Source organism: Festucalex cinctus, chromosome 14, assembly GCF_051991245.1.
Source record: "Festucalex cinctus isolate MCC-2025b chromosome 14, RoL_Fcin_1.0, whole genome shotgun sequence".
Lineage (NCBI taxonomy): Eukaryota > Metazoa > Chordata > Actinopteri > Syngnathiformes > Syngnathidae > Festucalex > Festucalex cinctus.
The window spans coordinates 7,899,437-7,917,907 of NC_135424.1; the positions used below are offsets into that span (position 1 = coordinate 7,899,437).

Genomic DNA, 18,471 nt, shown 5'->3' on the forward strand with positions numbered 1-18,471 from the left:
TTATTTATCCGACTTTTTACTCTGACTCCCTAAAAAAAGAAAACTATTTTTCCTCTTCCTTCTATACGAGCAAGCTTCAGCTATGCCACCACTTGAGTGAAGTGAAAAAAAATAAATGGTGCAATTAAAATAGTGTATGCCCTCATATGTGGGCAAGGAGAGTCACAGCCGCCAATAATTGAACAGGAAAACCAGCTGAAGACACAAAAACAAAATGAAAACAGTGGCAAGGAGCTGCTGTAGGCCACAACAACAACAACAACAACATCAACCTGATTCCAGTTCCGGATGTTATTCACTAGGCCACACCCCTTCAGGGCACACATCCAATACACAAATACTACAGTAATTACTCTTCATAAAATCATGTCTTGACATTCTCTTTTGTTGTGTTTTGATACAATAAAATGCTACTTTCTGTACATAACCCCACAGAAATTGTGATTTTTTTTTTTTTTTTTTTAAATTGGTGGGGGGTGAATTGGAAATATTTATTTCATGCTTGGTCATGTCAAGGTTGCACTATACAAGCAACTTGTCTTTTTTTTTTTTCTCCACTTATCATTAAGAAGTACTTTTCCCACCTCTCCCTCCTATTTGCCTCTCATTGCTCTGCAATCCAAATAAAAAGGGGGTGTGATGTGGGGGAGGTGGTGGTGGTCTCTCGATAAGCAATGTGCACTCATGTCTGAGGAGAAACACTGACAAGACGCCTAATGAAGCGTGCACGCACTGGAGGAGGAGGAGGAGGAAGAAAAAAGTGGAGGGACCGAGCTGAAGCAGCACCGGGGAGCGCCTCGGCCTCGCACCCGGCCGGCGTGGCGCTCTGCTGGGCTTGAGTGAGGCGAGCGCGAGGGGTGGAGGGTGGGAACGAGGCCCGTAAATTCAAATGGACAGGAAAGCGGGTCAAGTCTTAATGAGCCAATGAGAGCATTTATGCAGAAAATGTCTCATTCCGATGGAGGGGATGATTGGAGGAAAATGGGGGGTGGGGAGCGTGTGGCGTGTGAGTGTGTGTGTGTGTGTACCTGGTCGAGGGCCACGGAGGAACGGGTGATCTCCTCGCTGTCTGACTTGGAGCCCCCCTCGCGGTCGTCTATGACCAGGTCGATGGGCATCTTGCCCTTCAAGCAGCTGATGTAGCGGTGGCAGAAGTTGTCGCACAGCTCGTGTACCTGCGCGGGAGAAAAGACGGCGGACGTCACGCGCGTGCACGTAAACAACAAATCACATGCACGCCTGCCAGGTAAATTACTTGCAAAATTAAAGATGACACACGACGGAGAGTAGATCGTATTCAAGGAACATTTTTGGACAATTCGGAAAAATAGGATTAGTCACTGATAAAATTATTAGGTACACCTGCACTGTATGTTGTGAGGTGAAATTACAAACACTTGCTCATCTTTGTGTAGTTACGGTAATCAAAATTAGAGGAACAAAAACAAGCTGCAAGAATTAACTTGATAATTTGTGTAACGCAAAATGGAGAGCAGATTATAGACAAAGTAAAAGCAAAATTTTTATGCAAAAAATATACATAAAAATAATACTAATCACTGGTCAAAATATTAGGCACACTTGCACTGCATCTCATGAGCTAAAAAAAATCAAACTTCAAAAAGGGTCCTAAGCAAAATATTAGGAACAATTCTTCTTCATGCCACAACACAACCAGTAAGAAATTACTCATAAAAATCAATCTAATGCACCAATGAGTGTAGATTATATTAAGATATTTTTTAATCCATAAAAAAACAATACAAATCACTGGTCCAAATATTAGGAACACCTGTAATGTATTGTGTGAGCCAAAAAAAAAAAAAAAGATCAGCAGCCCATCTTCACCACAAAACCAAGCTGAATGAAAGTACTCATAAAATAATAATATTACACAAAAAGGAGAACAGATTAAATTAAATCAACATTTTTTTAATCATAAAACAAAAACAATGACTGGTGAAAAGACCAAAATATTACACATCCCTGCACATCCTCTCATGAGCTAAAGAAAAATAAAACAATCAAACTTCATCAAGTGTCTCACGCAAAATATTCGGAACAGCCCTCAGCATAAAACAAGCTGCAAGTATTACTCATAAAAATTAATCTTACACAAAGAGAGTAGGTTGCATTTACGCAATTTTTTGTATTATTATTATTTCTGAGAATAAAAACAATCACTGGTCAAAATATTGGCCACACTTGCGCTGTACTTGTCAAGCTAAAATCATTTCTCCAAAATATTAGGAACAACCCTGACACACCACATAAAACGACTGAGCTGCAACAAATGGCTTGAGAAAACTGTTTGTCACACAAAATGGAGAGTACATAACGTTAAAAATTCGTAACAATAAAACCAATCACTGGTCAAAATATTAGGCACACTTGCACTTCATTTCATGAGCTAAAAATGAATCAAACATCACAATGGGCCAACCAAATTATTAGGAACGGCCCTCAAACCTACAAAACAAGCCACAAGATTTTACACAAACATTCAAGAAGATTATAGTCAAGAAATATTTTTTTAACAATTAATAATAATATTTATTCCGAGCAAAAATATTATGCACACCTGCATTGTCTTTTTGCCGAAAAATTAGCCCAACTTTACAAAGTGTGTCAAAGGTGCAAGAATGTTTCGTTTCATATATGTTTGTAATATTTTGGCGCCCTCTCAGCTCTTAACAGCCACAATAATAAATCATATTTCTCAACAAATACATCCTGTGTGAGCATGCAGGTCTCTCGGGTGCAGGTGTACCTAATGAGGTGGCCAGGGCGGTGCATGACGACTGTATCTTTGTCCCCCTCCCACCCTCAGGATGGAGATATCCCCGAAAATTGGCAGTGACACGAGGGCTCACACGGGCCACGACGCACTCAACACGCGTGTTAAAAACCCCACCAGCAGCCACCCCCGCGTGACGCTCAGATTTCGTGCACTTTTGGACATTTTCTCCCACCCCCTCGTTCTCCTCTTGGTTTGAATTGAAAATCTCAAATAAAGCCAGGCTTGAACAGAAATGGGTCAGAACCGGTCCGGTGATGCTGATTAACACCCATGAGGAGGATGAAAGCAGGAAAAAAAAAAAAAAACGTGCAGTGATTGATTTGAACGCTAATTATAAGTGACCAGCAAAAATATAGTTATGCAAATTAGGAATAATGACAAAGATGTGAAATCAGATTTATTTTTCTTACCTTTTCCAGTTCCAGCAGATGAAACCGTAACACTTGAATGGCTTGAATCATCTGCAGAAATTGAAAAAATAATACAATTTAAAATAGCTAGTGCCTTATTTTCATTTAATTACACTTCACTGGCAGTGACGTCATGCACAGTTAACACATGTCCACCAACAATGATCCAAACACACAAACATCACAATAAAATGACTTTCAAAGACTTACCAGATTATCCAATTCTGGATTTGATGAAAATAAAGGTTTTTCTGCACGAATCTAAAAATGAAGGTAAAGTGAACATCATGTCAAATACAGATCACTGGAAATTAAAAAGGCATTTAGTCCTCCAAATTAACTTTCACCTATTTTTTTTTTTTTTTTAAATACTTGCTGACCTGTTTGGCAAACACAGCGATGTCCTCGTTGAAGGACTCCGACGAGCACACGTCCCCTCCCGCCACGCCGGGCTCTCTGGGGGTGCACGTCGCTAATTCACATTTCTCGAAAATCAGTGCAAGCAGCGGGAACAGGGGGTGCCTGAAATGGCAACACACACACACAAGCACACATTTATAGGGTATATAAGCACACAATAGCAAATGTCAGCGCTGGGGGTCAAGACGACTGCAGGCTGGATTTAGGCAGCCATCTTATATATGTTGTTTTTTTTTGTTTTTTGTTTTTTTGTTTTGTTTTTTGCAGGGACTCGCCCGTGGGGAGCCTTCCCTGCATGGACGCATGCGTGCAGAGAGGCTGCAAAATGCAACACAATTCTGCACGTTGTGTGCACATATAGTGGGTTTATTATGTAGAATATGTCATGTGACGTTGTGCAATGCTAACAGGTTGGGAATTTTATTTTATTTTTAATCAGTAACTTCACATAACAAAACATTTTATGTCAAGTCTAAAAAGGCATAAAATATTAAATAGGCAGCACCAGTGTGAAAGGTGATGCATATTTCATTTTTAATGAGCTGCCATTAATTAAATTACCGATAGATTGTAATTATTTCCACTCGGTTAAAAAGGTAAAATTAGAAGTAACTCCCACAGTTAAAAGTGCGATATAGTTTTATAACAACACGTAAAAGTATATGTGACCACACAAATTATAAAATATAAGTAGTAATAATAAAAAAGAAATGTACACGGAGAGCGACCCGCCGAGCCCAGCAAGCCCTCACTGTCCCCGGGCAAAGCCAGCCGAGCACCCCGCTGAAACTCTCAGTAGTCTCCCCCCCCCTACCCAGCCGCCCGAATCCCTCCGGAGCTCGTACCCGTATATGGCGTCCTTGTCCCTCTTGAGCGCGTCGTTGACCGACGAGCCCATGCTGGGGGGCATGGTGTTGGTGTGCGCCGTGTGCGGGTACTGGTGCGAGTGCAGCTGGGGCCCGTGGTTGAGGTGCACGGCCTGCATGGAGCGCGCGCCGTGCGGGTCTCCGTACATGGTGGTCGGGATGCCCACCCCGTCCATCCCGTAGTGGGGCAAGTCTTCGTACTGCACAAACACACACACACACATGCGCGGATTATCCACACGAGAATTGCACTCACAAATGTAATTATTATTCAAGTAGTGTTTGCATCAATTTAAAAAAGGGGAAGTGTGCAAATTAACCAATCTTTTCGAATCATTGTAAATCAGAAAAAAAAAGAAAATACGCAGGCCGAAGTTGCTGACATGTCAAGTGATATAATTTAAACACATTCACGGTTGCTTTTAAGATTTATTAAATTAAAGCTGCAGATGGTTGTACGTAAAATCGAACTTTTTAATACGTAGTTTTGCTCTAATGCAGCAACGCCAAATTAGGGACTTGTGGAATCAGCACAATTAACTAAGCAATAATTGTGTTATCTAAAAGTTTTCCCTAGGCGTAAAATAGTACATTAAGTACAAACGTTTGACAATAAAATGTCTTTATATAGCATCATTGTTTACATTAAATAAAGTGCTGCTTTGTTTAGAAAATTAAACTTAGTCTTCCAACGTTGATTGGGAAAACAAGATCTGCACGCCTCCAGGCGACGAGGTGCAAAAGCAAGCGTGACAGATTTTTGCACACAATGTGTAAATCAAATCATATTTGTCGCCGCCTCGCTACGAAATATGGCTTTTTAATCACACTTTTTGGTGCATTTTATTCAAAGGGGGGTGGGTGGTTGATGTGTTGTGGGGGTGCGTGGAGATCTCAAGTCACGAGACAAATGTTTGAGATTTGTCACCCAGAGAATCCACGCAGTGCTGTCACAAGTCATCTGCAAAAACACGTCCACGAAAGAAGTGTGTGGATGTGTGCGTGTGTGAGTAAAAAAAAAGAAAAAAGGGGGGGGGCATCTCGTCCGTGCGTAATGTGGCTGCCAAAAAAAAGACAGCAAAAGTAACTTTTTTTTTTATAAAGTCCACGCGTGTTTGGCTGCTTGCTTTGGTTGTACGTACCCTTTGCGCCATAAGCCTCCTCGCTGCCCGCCGTTCGTGATTCGAGTCCCACTTAAATCCGCTCGGAAGCCAGCCTTGCACGGCAAATTAGCAAATCCAAACAAAAATTCAGAGGAGGGGGTTACATTAAAAATAAAAAAATAAAAAAAATAAAAAAAATAAAATAAAAATAAAAATCCTTTGGTTTTGTTGTTTCGGATCTCTTTCTCCCTCTCTGGTCCAGTCACCACGGTGCCGGCCAAGTTGAACCGGGCCGAGGAGAGTCGGTCCTCGGCTCTCCTTCGCTCCGAGTCCCCCCACCCCAAAAGAAATAATAAAAAATAAATAAATTCAAAGTCTTAAAATGCACCCGGTGGTTCTCATGGCTCGTTTCTAGGCTCCCCGGGTCTCCGGCGTTGCTTGCTCGTCGGCGGGGTTCCTCCCCTGGCTTTGGTCCGCTGGATCGAACACCGGCTCGGCGCTCCCACTCGCGGCCGGGAATGAAGCGTCTCTCCCTGGCTTCGGCGGCTGCTGGCTGCCCGCTCTCCCGCGGCTTGATTTACTTATGCAAAGACGTGTGGAAGCGCTCAAGAGGAGGAGAAGGGGGAGGAGGAGGTGGGGGGAGAAGAGGAGGAGGAGCAGGGTTCATCATTCCGTCTCGGGGCTTTTCTTAAAGGAGCCGCGTGGCGTGTATATATGGAGATGAGCGGGCGTGTGTGCGCTCGAACCCGGAAATAGTGCTGGCCATAAACAAGTCTATACGGACGACAGCAAGTGGCGCGCACACTCGGGGGTGAGACGAGACGTGAAAAACCAGAGTCCATTGAAACAAACCGCCATTCTAGTGTACATTTCGAGCTCATTTACGTCCCAAAGTAACAGAACCTCGCCAGGGATATCGTCGTAATGTACGCCGAATTATTCCCCAACACTCAACGGTGCTAAATAGCGCAACACATGACTCGCATTGTTGTGAATAATCCGTTAGAATGAATGCATGCGTGACATTCTTGCCACCTAACTGGTCCGGTCCGGCAGGTTTCGGGGGCTTTCTTTCCCTCAACCTTAAGAGACAAAGTTTTCTTTCACGTTTGCGTGTCAGGTTTAGCGATGAAGAATGAGCCCATCTAGTGTAGATAGTTGACAGAAGGCGTTTCTTTTTTCTTAATTTGTTGTTAAATCATAATTGGGGAGTAATTTGCCAACTCCCCCTCGTATCACCCCAGCTGGTGAGCTGAATGGGTCAGTCCAGTCCAGGTCGACGCTCTGGCCAATGGCAGCGGACCCCGGATGGGGGCTGTTGGAGGGAGGCGCTCTGATTGGCCGCCTCCATCGATCGATCCGCGGAATGATTGATTGATTGCTCCGAGGCCACATTGGCGAAAAGGTGCAAAAGCAAGCACATCATCATCATCATCATCATCATCACTTTCACTTTATTTACAACATTGTGGTGCTTGTTTATAGTCAGATTGAGAGGAAATAAGATAACAAATGCACCACTTAAAATAATTGACACGCGATTTAACTTTTTAACCTGACTTCCAACCAAATAAACTGCATGTATGCTCATTTAATACATTTAATGTTTTTTTTCTCTGTCTGTCATATCTTTGAATGCATTTAAAATGATTTTAATTATCACAAAGTCGGTCTCTACATTTTCTTGCCTTATAAATTAAGTTTATGCAAACGCAAGATAATGCACATACCTTCATGTTATGCTAAAAAATATGAGACTTTTAAAAAGTGACATTGAGTTGGTAAAATACAAAAATAATTTATAGGACTTTGAAAAGTGAGGTCATATTGCCTCTCCAAGTACAATATGCAGTAAATATGCAGGCATAGTGACGTCATATTTCTTAGTATATGCATTAAGATAGTAAAATAAAATGCAATAAACGTGATTTCTGCATAGCTAGATCCCACTAGCAAGTGACGTCAGCATCTTAAATTAATTTAAAGTAGTAAAATGCAATAAGATGTTCGGACTTTGACTTGTGATGTCATCACAATTCCACCATATGCATTAATATACTTCAATTAGTAAATATGCAAGTTAAGTAGTGCACTAAGCGTGATTTATGCTAATAGTTTGGTCGATAGATTGATAGCAGTGACAGTGACGTCATATTTATATATAATGTAGAAAATAAATGAGCGAAGGTGCAAATGGCAATGAATGTCATCAGCTGTCTACAAAACGACATGGACTTTTTACAGTCCGCTGCATGACGTCACTATAATACCTAAATGTGTGTATTGATCATGACAATTATGCTAATATTAATGTGCGGGGCGGGTGCCTAACTTCTTTGGTGGCTGGAAGTGGTCGGTCACATTCAGCGGGGACTCCGGCTGGGAGAAGGCCGGGCGGTGGGCGACGAGACGCGGCGAGGAGGCGTGCGAGGGATCCTTCTTGATCTTCTTTCTTCAGTCAGCTTCTCGGAGCCGAACACGACGCACGGACTTTTACGCACAACCAAACCGTTCATCTAGAGTTGGGAATAATCGGTGAGTATGATATTCTTATTTATTTTAAATCATGCATATTAAGTGTGACTAACTTGTTACTCTGAGTGCGTTTTTTAGTGGAATTGTAAGGGGGTCTATATACATGGACACAAATGGGGGACCTATGAGCAGCTGGCGTTGCAATAAAGTGACGCCAAAGGCATTTTAAAGTCATTAGGTGGCTTCAATTAGCGTCGATATTATAAACGCCAAGCTCCACTTTCTCCACCCTCGTTTAGGGGCTTCAACAAGACATCAATGGCGTCAATAAAATCAGCTTAAAAGACAAATAAAAGTCATAATTGTGTTACGTTTAAGGTGCGTTTTTTTAGAGGGGGGGGGGTGTTTTATTTAAACTAATAATAAAATGAAATGATTTTCCAAGAGGTTTGCATGCATTTTTGACATACCACAGGAACAAGTGGTCGCTGGCAAGAGTCAAAGTGAGGTCAAACGTGTTGGCGGTGTGCAAACATGCACCCCAACTCTCAAACTAAAGTTCTCAGCCTTGATCTCAATAGTAAATAGAGTCAAATCAAATGTTGTTGTTTTTTTTGTTTTACTCTGAGACTAACTTATATCAAGTCAAAATAACCGTATTTTAAATAGCAATATAATTTGCATTTTTCGTTTTGGTTTTAATTTAATCCGTTGATCATTATATTAAACACTATTAAGTTTTTAGGTGTAAAATAATAATACCTTTGGTTTAATGAGTGATTCCGCCATCTCTATGTTTTAAGTGATTACATTATTGGTGTACAGCTGCATTTTCATAACGTTTTGTCGGCTTCTTTTTGAAGCGTTTTGAGTGCGCGTCTCCTTTGACTTATCAACACGCATGAATACTTAATCGTGTGCGCCCCCTCGCGGAGCAGTTGGGCACGACAGCCACAGTGCAAACAAGCAACTCCACTGCAACGTAAACATTGGGACGACCACACAACCGCAATATTAGGAACGCAGTTTTGCTTTAAGGAGTATGCTGCATTAACAGATACGGAACAAATAAATGTATATTACAGATTAAACAAAACATTTTATGAATTACAGATCAAATTAAGAAAAGTAGATAATTTAAGAGGGAACATGCGATGTGAAAAAAAGACATTTTTCTCCATGTATGTGTAATGTAGCCTGTAATTAATTAAAAACAATTAGGCTTACAAGTTTGCATGATCAATGTAAAACGGCACTGTGTCATAATGAGAATTATCCCTAATTATTTTGTAAGCAACACAGCCAAAATATTAGGAACAATTCTCAGAATGGTGATCTTCAGTTTTATATTGATATTGGGGGGAGAAAACTACTGCTACTCAACTCAATATATATATATATATATATATAACAAGAGCAAACCAAACATTATAAGTAAGTATACAAGTAAATAAAATGTACCTCAATAAATAAATAAGAGTAAATAAATAAATAAATACATAAATATACATAAAATTCATAACTCAAAATACAGCAGACACCAATACTACTAATATAATGACTTAAATTTGTAAAATGCTGTTTTGATGTAATGTAATATATTATAGTAGATTAGAATACAATAGAAAGGCTTTTCTTGATATTGCACATACAACTAAATTGGGGTACAAGTAACTCCAAGTTTGTATTATCAACAATTAAAAAACAGAATGAAAAAAAATAATAATATAAGAGCTATATTAAGCCAAGACTAAATTCTGCGGAGCAAATAACTACTAACGCACAGTGGAATATTGTTATGTATGTGTATATACACGTATGCATGTTACTGAATGTATGTTGTAATAAATCATATAAAAACTGAGTATTATGAACTTTATGAAGGTGTCATTTCTGTATTGCATATTTTGACAGGGTGCAGCCGTCTGGCTAGTGTCAATAAACTAGTGTGTTTATCCTCTACGAGTACAAATAAAAAAAAATTCTAAAGTCTTTAACGGAGCCTCTTGTGTGTGTTTGTCTTTTCACTGTAAATGTCAAGCGTGTCCGTCAAGTTCATTTGCTTACTCGGCATCTTGTACTCACACACAGCATTGTTAATGTGCTTTGATTTCTGGAAGCCCAGTTCCAAATTAATTGTGAAGTGCGCACGCCAGGCGTCAAAAGCGCTGCATGCAAGGTGTGATGTCATTGACATCAAGCGCATTACACCTGAACGCACACGCAAATCTACATGGGATTCACATCTGCTCTGCTAAACACTTTTGATGTGTAGATTAGAGAGTAACTAACTTAAGTAGGCACGTTTTGAATGAACCTCACCCCTCTTTACCCACCCTCCCTCCATCCTCGCCAAACATTTGCCACTGCAGCTTTTGTTTCAGGTGTGCTAATGGCCTCGCGCGCAAGGAAGATCATCTCTCGCCCTCTCGCCCTCCCCAAAAAGTGTTGAGGGTGAGGACAGACGGGGAGCACGGGTGAGGGGGTGCTCACACCTCGCAGGGAGGATGTGAATTGATCAGCACCTCGGAGGGATGTGAGAAAGGAGAGTGCGGAAGGACGTGAGGAGTGAGGGTGAGTCAAGAAAGGGGGAGGAAGAGGAGGGAGGTGTGAAGATTCATCTTTTCATGGCGGCGAGTGTGAGTGGCAAAAGCCTGGCGGACTTGGAAAAAAAAAATCCGATCGGACATCTTCACGGGGCTAAATAACGATACCACCATATGTCCTCAGTAATTGCCTTATTTAAAAAAATAAACTCAAATGGATATTTGACGGATATTTTATACATCAATTCTTGCAGTATCATGATACCATTGAAAAAATATCATGGTATCATATTACAAGTTACTCCACATCATTTCTACACAAAGTTTTCTTTAGTTATATACAGTAAATGTGCGGTGACGTAGCATAGATGGTGTATTCCCATTACATCAGTTATGGCCGCATCGCGATACCACGAGCAACGACAGACAAATAACGCAACAATCCTATCATGATTTAGGATACAATCCCCACTATTAATACTCCTAATATTAAACTTTTAACAACATGAAACCTCACAAAAACTTCAAGTTTTATTGCGGCGCAAAGGCACTATTTTTAGTCGAGGGAAAGATTTGTAATTTTCCAAAGCCGTGCAATAATTTCATATTTAAAGCCCCTCTGCTTGACTGCGCGGCAGATGGGTCTTTAAAGCAAATGCCAGATTATTCTTATTTTTGGAAGACTGTTTAGCTAATATGAAAATATAAAAATGTAGCCGCGTATTCATCAGCTTTTTACCGCTGTACTATGTCACCGCTTTCATTTTTTTTTATGACTTAACTCTTTGTTGTTGTTTCCTGGTTGCTAGAGAACACCCCCTACCAAACTGTGGTGTGAGCGCCCCTGGGGAATCAATGTGGAATGGCAGGCTGATAAATGATATGATTTTTAGGATGAAAGATGATTTTTGTTGTTGCCATAAACAGGCACTGTCTTGGCTTATTTTTCTTTTGAAGATGTGCATTGTTGCAAATATTTTTTGTTTATTTTAGCGACATTTTCATTGATATTTGGTGGTTTATTAATTTAATAAGCCTTAAATCATTTCAAATACAATTTTAATTGTGAATAAATAAAAAAACAAAACAATTTTGCATTATGTTATTAAAAAATTCCAAAAATATGATCAGGATGCATTTTTTACCTTATCTTTCTTAAAAGTTGTATTTTCACAGAATACTATTATTACTATTAGTATTCTGGTTATTAAATCATAACATATTGGTGCAGATACAGTATTTTTCCCCCATTAATCAATTAAAATATGTGTAGATGTATGAAGTACAAGTATTATTATTATTATTATTATTATTATTATTATTATTAATCTTATTTTATTCATCCATTTTGATTTCGCCTTTTCCTAACCACTATTTTTTTTAAGTCAGCATCATTGGTGCAGATATATAAAATATATATTTTATATTTATAATTAAAAAATAGTTTTTTTTCAAATTTTTTGTAGATGTGTAACTCGTACTAAACTATTAATTATTGCAATTAAAATTATTATAACATTCCAATAAATACTAGAGACATAAATTCTTAATATTGTTTTAGCTTTCTCTCACTTTTTTTTGCATATGTACTGTATTATTATTATTATTATTATTATTAATATTTTTTTATCGAATAAACATTGATGTGAATACGAGATTGTTTGTCACTTCAACAGAAAAATATATTTAAAAAAAAAAAGTCAATTCAGTTCTTGAACTAAATTGCTCTCATTATTTGTCCTTAATTTCTGATTGAATAATGCATGAATCCTAACAAAAACAAATCTGCATATACTGTGTCTTATGTCAAGTGTACCTAATGTTGTGTCCAAAGGCTCCCCTCCCAAAGTTATGTCTGGCGAAGTTCACCGAGAGGTCGGAGGTGACACGATGTGATGCTGACATGATCCCAATAAGGAATCTTCCCAAGCGTGAGGGATTGAGCTGGCGATCGCGGCTCAGAATATCCGAGTCGAGGCGGCTCACAAAAGCGGCTGCTTTTGACGACTGTCAAAGCATCCCGGGATTGATTTTCCTATCCGTTAATTATGACAACCGTTGTTAGGCATGTGACAGCACCCACCTTGACGTGCTTTGTTCAGGTGGCACACCTGCGTAGCGTTAATTACACCGTCTTCTTTTCGGCCTTGAGACGCCGAGCGGCTGTCGTCTGTTTGATGGAAAGAAAATCACAAGTTGTCAATGAGGATACCTGGAAAATCTTCACAATTCCTCCCAGCTGTTTCCTATTGTTAATTTTGGCTAGAAAAGCCTCATTAAAGTCAACAATTGTTCAATTTTTCAATAGAATTAGCCATATTTTTGTAGTCAGTAACTTCAGTCAATACAGCGCCAAATTTGGTACACATTTACATAATTGCATATCTTTTGGACTTTATGTATATAGGAAAATCAAAATTTTTGCCACCTGGAATGTAAAATGAAATTTGAGGATAGACATATGACAACAATAACAACACATTAGCTTACCCTGTTCCTTTGACTTACTTTCAGGTGCCGCAGTATTGCACCCATCGTCTCTGCTTTATTGCAGGTGCCCTCAATCTCATTTTGGATAAATGTGTCTCTCTGATGTTGCGTAGATGTAAATCTTTTGTTATTTGTTAGCGGCTCTCAGTCTGGACGACACATTCAATGCAGCATGTTTTTTGCAGTTTCTGTCGTCTGAAAGGTGAAAGTGACTGCGCGGGCTTGGTCGTAAACGTCTACCCCCCCACTCATTATTCCGCCATTTCTTCAGGCCCTTGGCAGGGCGTCGGTGGCGCTGTGGAAATGGGATGATAAATCGGAGCGGGTCAATAGCCGATCCATAGTCTCTGTGTTGTTGGCTTTCACTTGAGCATAATTTATATGCCGGCTGATCAATAACTAATCTCGGGCCCGTCGTCCGCGCTGAAATAAAGACCAGAGTGATGATGATGGCCCAGGGAGAACGGGCTGTGCCGGAATGTGAGGGGAATTGATGTGCCTCCATCACACACCCAACACACAATAAAGGATCGCACATCTTAAAAAGTTTGAATGACTTTTGGGACGGATGTGGTTGACTGATCTAATTACGTCATTGTTAGGTCTTATAATCACCATGCTTGCTATTACTCTTACAACAATGGAAGAGATCAACATGCCTGGAAAAACAAAAGTGGAAAACCCTTGAGGAAGTTGCAAAAATCTTTTGTTTTTCCACCTCTCTGTTGTTATGTTGGTTGAACCATGCCTGAAAACTCACACACTTTTGCAAGTGCATGTATCCTGGCATCAAACCGAGAACACAGTGTCATCAAAACTGCAAAACATAATGGCACCATCAAGTATCTCTACTCGGTATCGACACATACTCAAATTTTAGTTCTTTAACTCATTCAGTCCCAGCCATTTTCACAGAAGCAATCCCGTTCACTCCCGGTTGTTTTACTGGATTTTGACTGATTTTGCAAGGCCCACAGAATATTGTCTTCAATTGCTATAAAAGCATGGAACCTACCAAAAGAAAGATTAAAGTCTCTTCTTTCATCAGAAAAAAAGTATGTTTCTATCTGTTTCCGTTTTGCAGCAATTAGCATTAGAAGAGAGCTAAGTTTTATCAGTTTTCACAAATCCATTTAAAATTCTAAGTCATTTAGCTTTTTTTCCCTAGATGACCCTGGTTGATCTCCTTTGCTCTGCTGCCACCTGCTGGCCGTTTGTGTAATAACTACCATTTCTGCAACCGTTCTTTGCAGTTGAGAGGCTGCATCAAAGCCTTCTGTATGCTCTAGCATAAAAAAATAAAACAAAAAAACAACGTATAAATACGTCTTTGGGACAGTTACAACATTTAAAAAAAACGTATTTACACGTTATTGGGAGCAAATGAGTTAAAAACGTATCGGTGCATCTCTCGACACCAGAAGTGACGTGGATGACAAAGTGTTGCAGCTGTTCACGACAAACTGTTGTTGGAGTCTCTGGTGGCTTCTGTAGATGCGTGTTGGTGTATGCGTGGAAGGGGCCGGCCGGCGGAGCTGAGGGGGCTGAACCCCGTGGCCTCAGATTAGCCCCCGCTTGATAGGATTAGGCTCTAATGACTGCGACTTGGAAGACAAAGGGAGTTTGTGCAAAGAGGCTTAGATATGGAAGAATTAGCAGCAACCTTCCATGGCACTGCGCTGGCCTTCGCTCGCTCGCTCTTCTTCTTCTTCGGGACGTTTTTGCTCATCGCCGCCAACCGTCATCTGCAACGCTTTGACGTCCCCCACTGCTCCCTTGCACCCCTCCTCCCTTACGTGGTCCTCTCATTTGTGCAGCCCACAAATACAAGTCAACTTTTCTTAAGTTTTCAAGGGAGTAGAGGCGAGATGTACACAAGAATAATAATGCTAAATAATTGATACTTTGATGGAAATAATGTATTTGAGAGGAGCATCTATACTCAAATTCTACAATAACATGGAAGTTTTGTATTTGATAGGAGATTGAGGGCAGCAAGAAAACCTGGCTTGTGCAGCGAAGTGGAGACTGTGGAGTGTAATTTTGAAGCTTTCAAAGCTAACCTTAGCATGCATGCTTGGTTTGGTCATTTCTAGCCGTTTAAGGGTGCCTTAATTGTTAAAATAGCACTTTATGCTTGAGAGGCAAATCAGTGCAACATGAAAACGGAACTCTGCAGCAAATTGGAGACTGTGGAGTACAATCCTGCAGCATCAAAAGCTCAGGCACCAGGGTATGCTTATGTATGTATTTGATATCGCCATTTCTAGCTATGTATCATCAGACAATAATGCATCCATTTTATATTTGAGAGGAAATATAAGACAACAAGAAACCAGGCCACTCCAGTTGAGTGGAGACTACGGAGTACAATACTGCAGTGTCCAAAGCTACCAAAGCTGATGTTAGTGCATCTCATTTCAAGGTGTATCTTCTAAAATGTTACAACACGTTTTACATTTTATATTCCACATAAACCGAGGACAGCAAGAAACTGGGCCGCTGCAACAAAGTAGGGATGTAACAATAAGGGCAATATCGTGATATTGCGATATTAAAACTGCCACAATATCGTTGTCATGTTCACAATATTTAAAAGGAACACATCTGTTAAAAAAGTCAGGTTGATTTCCATTTGTGCAGTTCTAGCACCCTCTAGTGGCTAGTTTATTATTGCAATTTAATTTTCATTAGGGATGTTTTGGTCTTCTATGTTGAAAATCTATGCTAATTGTCATATGAAGGGGAACCTAATTTGCTTGTGAGGCGATCAATGTGTGCTTGCATTAGCAAGTAAGTGGCTCAATATTGTTATTAGAGATTTTAGGTGGTTTATATGTATTGCTGTTATGTACAAAAGTACAATATTGTGCTTTTGTTTTTTTAGTATGAACTCTTTTTTTTTTTTTTTCACAATATTGTGATCTTTTTAAAAAAAAAGCAGCGCTGCAGCAAAAGGGAGACGGCGGAGTATAACTCTGCAGCGTCCAGTTTGTATGATAGAGTGTAGCGTGCGTGTGTGTGACTTATCAAAGTGTAAAAAAGCAACACAATCCTCGAGTGGTCACAGCATAAATCAGCATACAGTATTTTCTTATTGACCTAAGCCCTTGTTATGAGTAAATACAGCCACAGGCTCGCTGAGCTGGAGGCAAGCTTCCAGTTTGCGTGTGCGTGTGCATGCGTGTGCGTGTGTATGTTGCTTAGGGAGGCTAAGGAGAGGATAAGGGGATCAGCAGAGTGGGGATATCATGCCTCTTAAGCATGTATACACTTGCTAACTTTTACTTTTTTTTTGGGAGGGGGGGGGGGCAAAATAAATCCCCCACTCATCAAAGCATGATGGACTCTCCTCACTGCCCCCTACCTTAACCCCCTCCTAGTCCCTCCCCAGTTTTACAAATCTCCAAGTAACACAAACATTTGAGTTGTTTAGAGCAACAACAACAACAACAAAAAAGAAGTCTTTTAATCTCATTACGAGTTGCTTATTCTTTGGCGATTTCCAAGGCAAAAGTGGGTGAAGGGACTACGAATGAGGAAAACAGTTTCATATTTCTGTAAGCCTCAAACTTTTGGCAAGAGAAAGAACTTGGCCCTAATTCCATCTCACGCTGGCGTTCGGGGCCGCCGCGTTTCTGGAGGGCCGCGCTGGCCGAGGGCCTGAGCCCGTAAATTGGATATTAGGCGGGTTGGGGAAGGGGCGGAGGGGGAGGAAGGGGGGGGGGGGTCGATATAAAGGAGCCAGTGTGCGCTCCCGTCACCGGGGAATTATTGCCGCTCCCCCCAGTGTACGCGTCTGGGCCGCATAGATGCTCATCTCATCGACTGTATCCGTCGCTCCCCGAGCTGCACAATAGGATTTTCCAGCTGCAACCTCCCGTTTGAATACAAGCATTCCAAATTGTTAAGTGGCATTCTTCCTCTTTTCTTCTCTTATAAACACTTTTTTTCCTGCCTCGCTCCCCCCGCGCACCCTTTGGTCCGAAAACATATATATTTCATCCTTTCTTCTTTCTTCCAAGGAACAACGGCAAAGTTTCTTCCTTTTCCTCTCTGAAAAGTTTCACAGAATGACAATAGCAGTTCCTCCACACACATCTTGACAGAAAACTGTCATTTGCATGCCAGGCCAGTATATAATAGTTTCCTATAAAGAAAATTTATTCAAATTTCCAACAGTGGTCTTATCCAAAAATGCTAATTAAATATCTTTCATAAGGTTTAAAAACTGTGATGCAAGAGCTTTTTTCAAAAGGAGACTATAGACAAGAAACTGGGCAACTGCAACAAAATGGAGACTGCGGAGCGACGCACAACAACTGCTTGAGCTAGCATTAGCATGTGTGTTTAATTTATTTCATTTCTGGTCATGTATCCTCAAACGTTACAAATGATTGGGCAATTTTATATTACAGAGATGAAGGGCAAAAAAAAAAAAGGGCAGTCACATAAAAGTGGAGACTGTGGAGTGTAATACTGCAATGTCAAGAGCTAAGGCACAGCAGCAGGTTGAGCTAATGTTAGCTTAATTGTTTACTGTTGTCTTTTCTATATGGTATCTTCTCGAATGTTACACTGACAGAGATTTTTTGTAAAGGAAGAGACAGAGCAAAACATGGACAGCTGCAGCAAAGTGGAGATTGTGGACAATTAACACATTAACAATCAAAGCACAACAACAGGGGAAATTAACAATAGCACAAGTGTTTATTGTAGTCATGTATTTGAAATGTGATGAGGGCACAAGTTTATAATCCAAAGGAGACGGTGAACACACAAAAAATCAGGCAATTACAGCAAAGTGGAGACTGTGGAGTATTAAGATATGTTTTTTTTTGTTTTTTTATTGTTTTTTTTAACTTTGTCAAGTCTAAAAGAAAAACACTTTCATGTGTCTAACTTGTGACCAACTTTTACAGTCATTTTTAGTTAAATACAGTGTCGGGTAAATAATTGCTGCCTCTCTCTTCCTTAAGTTGTTCTTAATTCTTTTGCTCCCCCCCACCACCACGGCTGCCATGTCCTTGTGCCCCCCCAAAGCGCCCCCTCTCCCGTGGGTAATCCTAAGAAGGGGCATGAGAGGGTGTGAAATTAAATACATTAGAGCATTGCAGATTAAAGTCCTCCGTCGGCAGTTGCTCATCCACATCAAACTGTTTTGCTCCTTAAAGGGGCGAACATTTGATCCCGGCTTGAAAGCAGCGGGCGGAGGGAGGAAGAGGTCGGGACGCTTGCTGGGGCTGAGGAGGTCACGTCACATTCGGCCGGCGTAGGAAAATAACACGCTAGTTTGGACTGAGCGTTTACTGCGGTTTTAAATTGAAGCCCGCGTGTGTTGGCGAGTACGGACGAGCGTGG

The 18,471-nt window shown here is 40.5% G+C and overlaps 1 protein-coding gene across 2 annotated transcripts in view; it reads right to left on the reverse strand.

Moving 5' to 3' along the window:
* meis1b (Meis homeobox 1 b) overlaps positions 1 to 18,471 on the reverse strand; it is a 201,667-nt gene that overhangs the window by 82,134 nt on the left and 101,062 nt on the right. Inside the window, exons 9-14 of one of the 2 annotated variants that reach the window (XM_077494845.1) lie at positions 12,704 to 12,790; positions 4,476 to 4,696; positions 3,591 to 3,732; positions 3,421 to 3,471; positions 3,211 to 3,261; positions 1,029 to 1,175 (exon numbers count right to left, since the gene is read on the reverse strand). In XM_077494845.1, coding sequence (XP_077350971.1) covers positions 1,029 to 1,175; positions 3,211 to 3,261; positions 3,421 to 3,471; positions 3,591 to 3,732; positions 4,476 to 4,672 — 588 coding nt within the window. In that variant the 5' untranslated portion in view covers positions 4,673 to 4,696; positions 12,704 to 12,790. Of the gene's footprint in view, positions 1 to 1,028; positions 1,176 to 3,210; positions 3,262 to 3,420; positions 3,472 to 3,590; positions 3,733 to 4,475; positions 4,697 to 5,638; positions 6,549 to 12,703; positions 12,791 to 18,471 lie in introns of those variants that run through there. The other variant, XM_077494844.1, reaches the window with a different exon arrangement.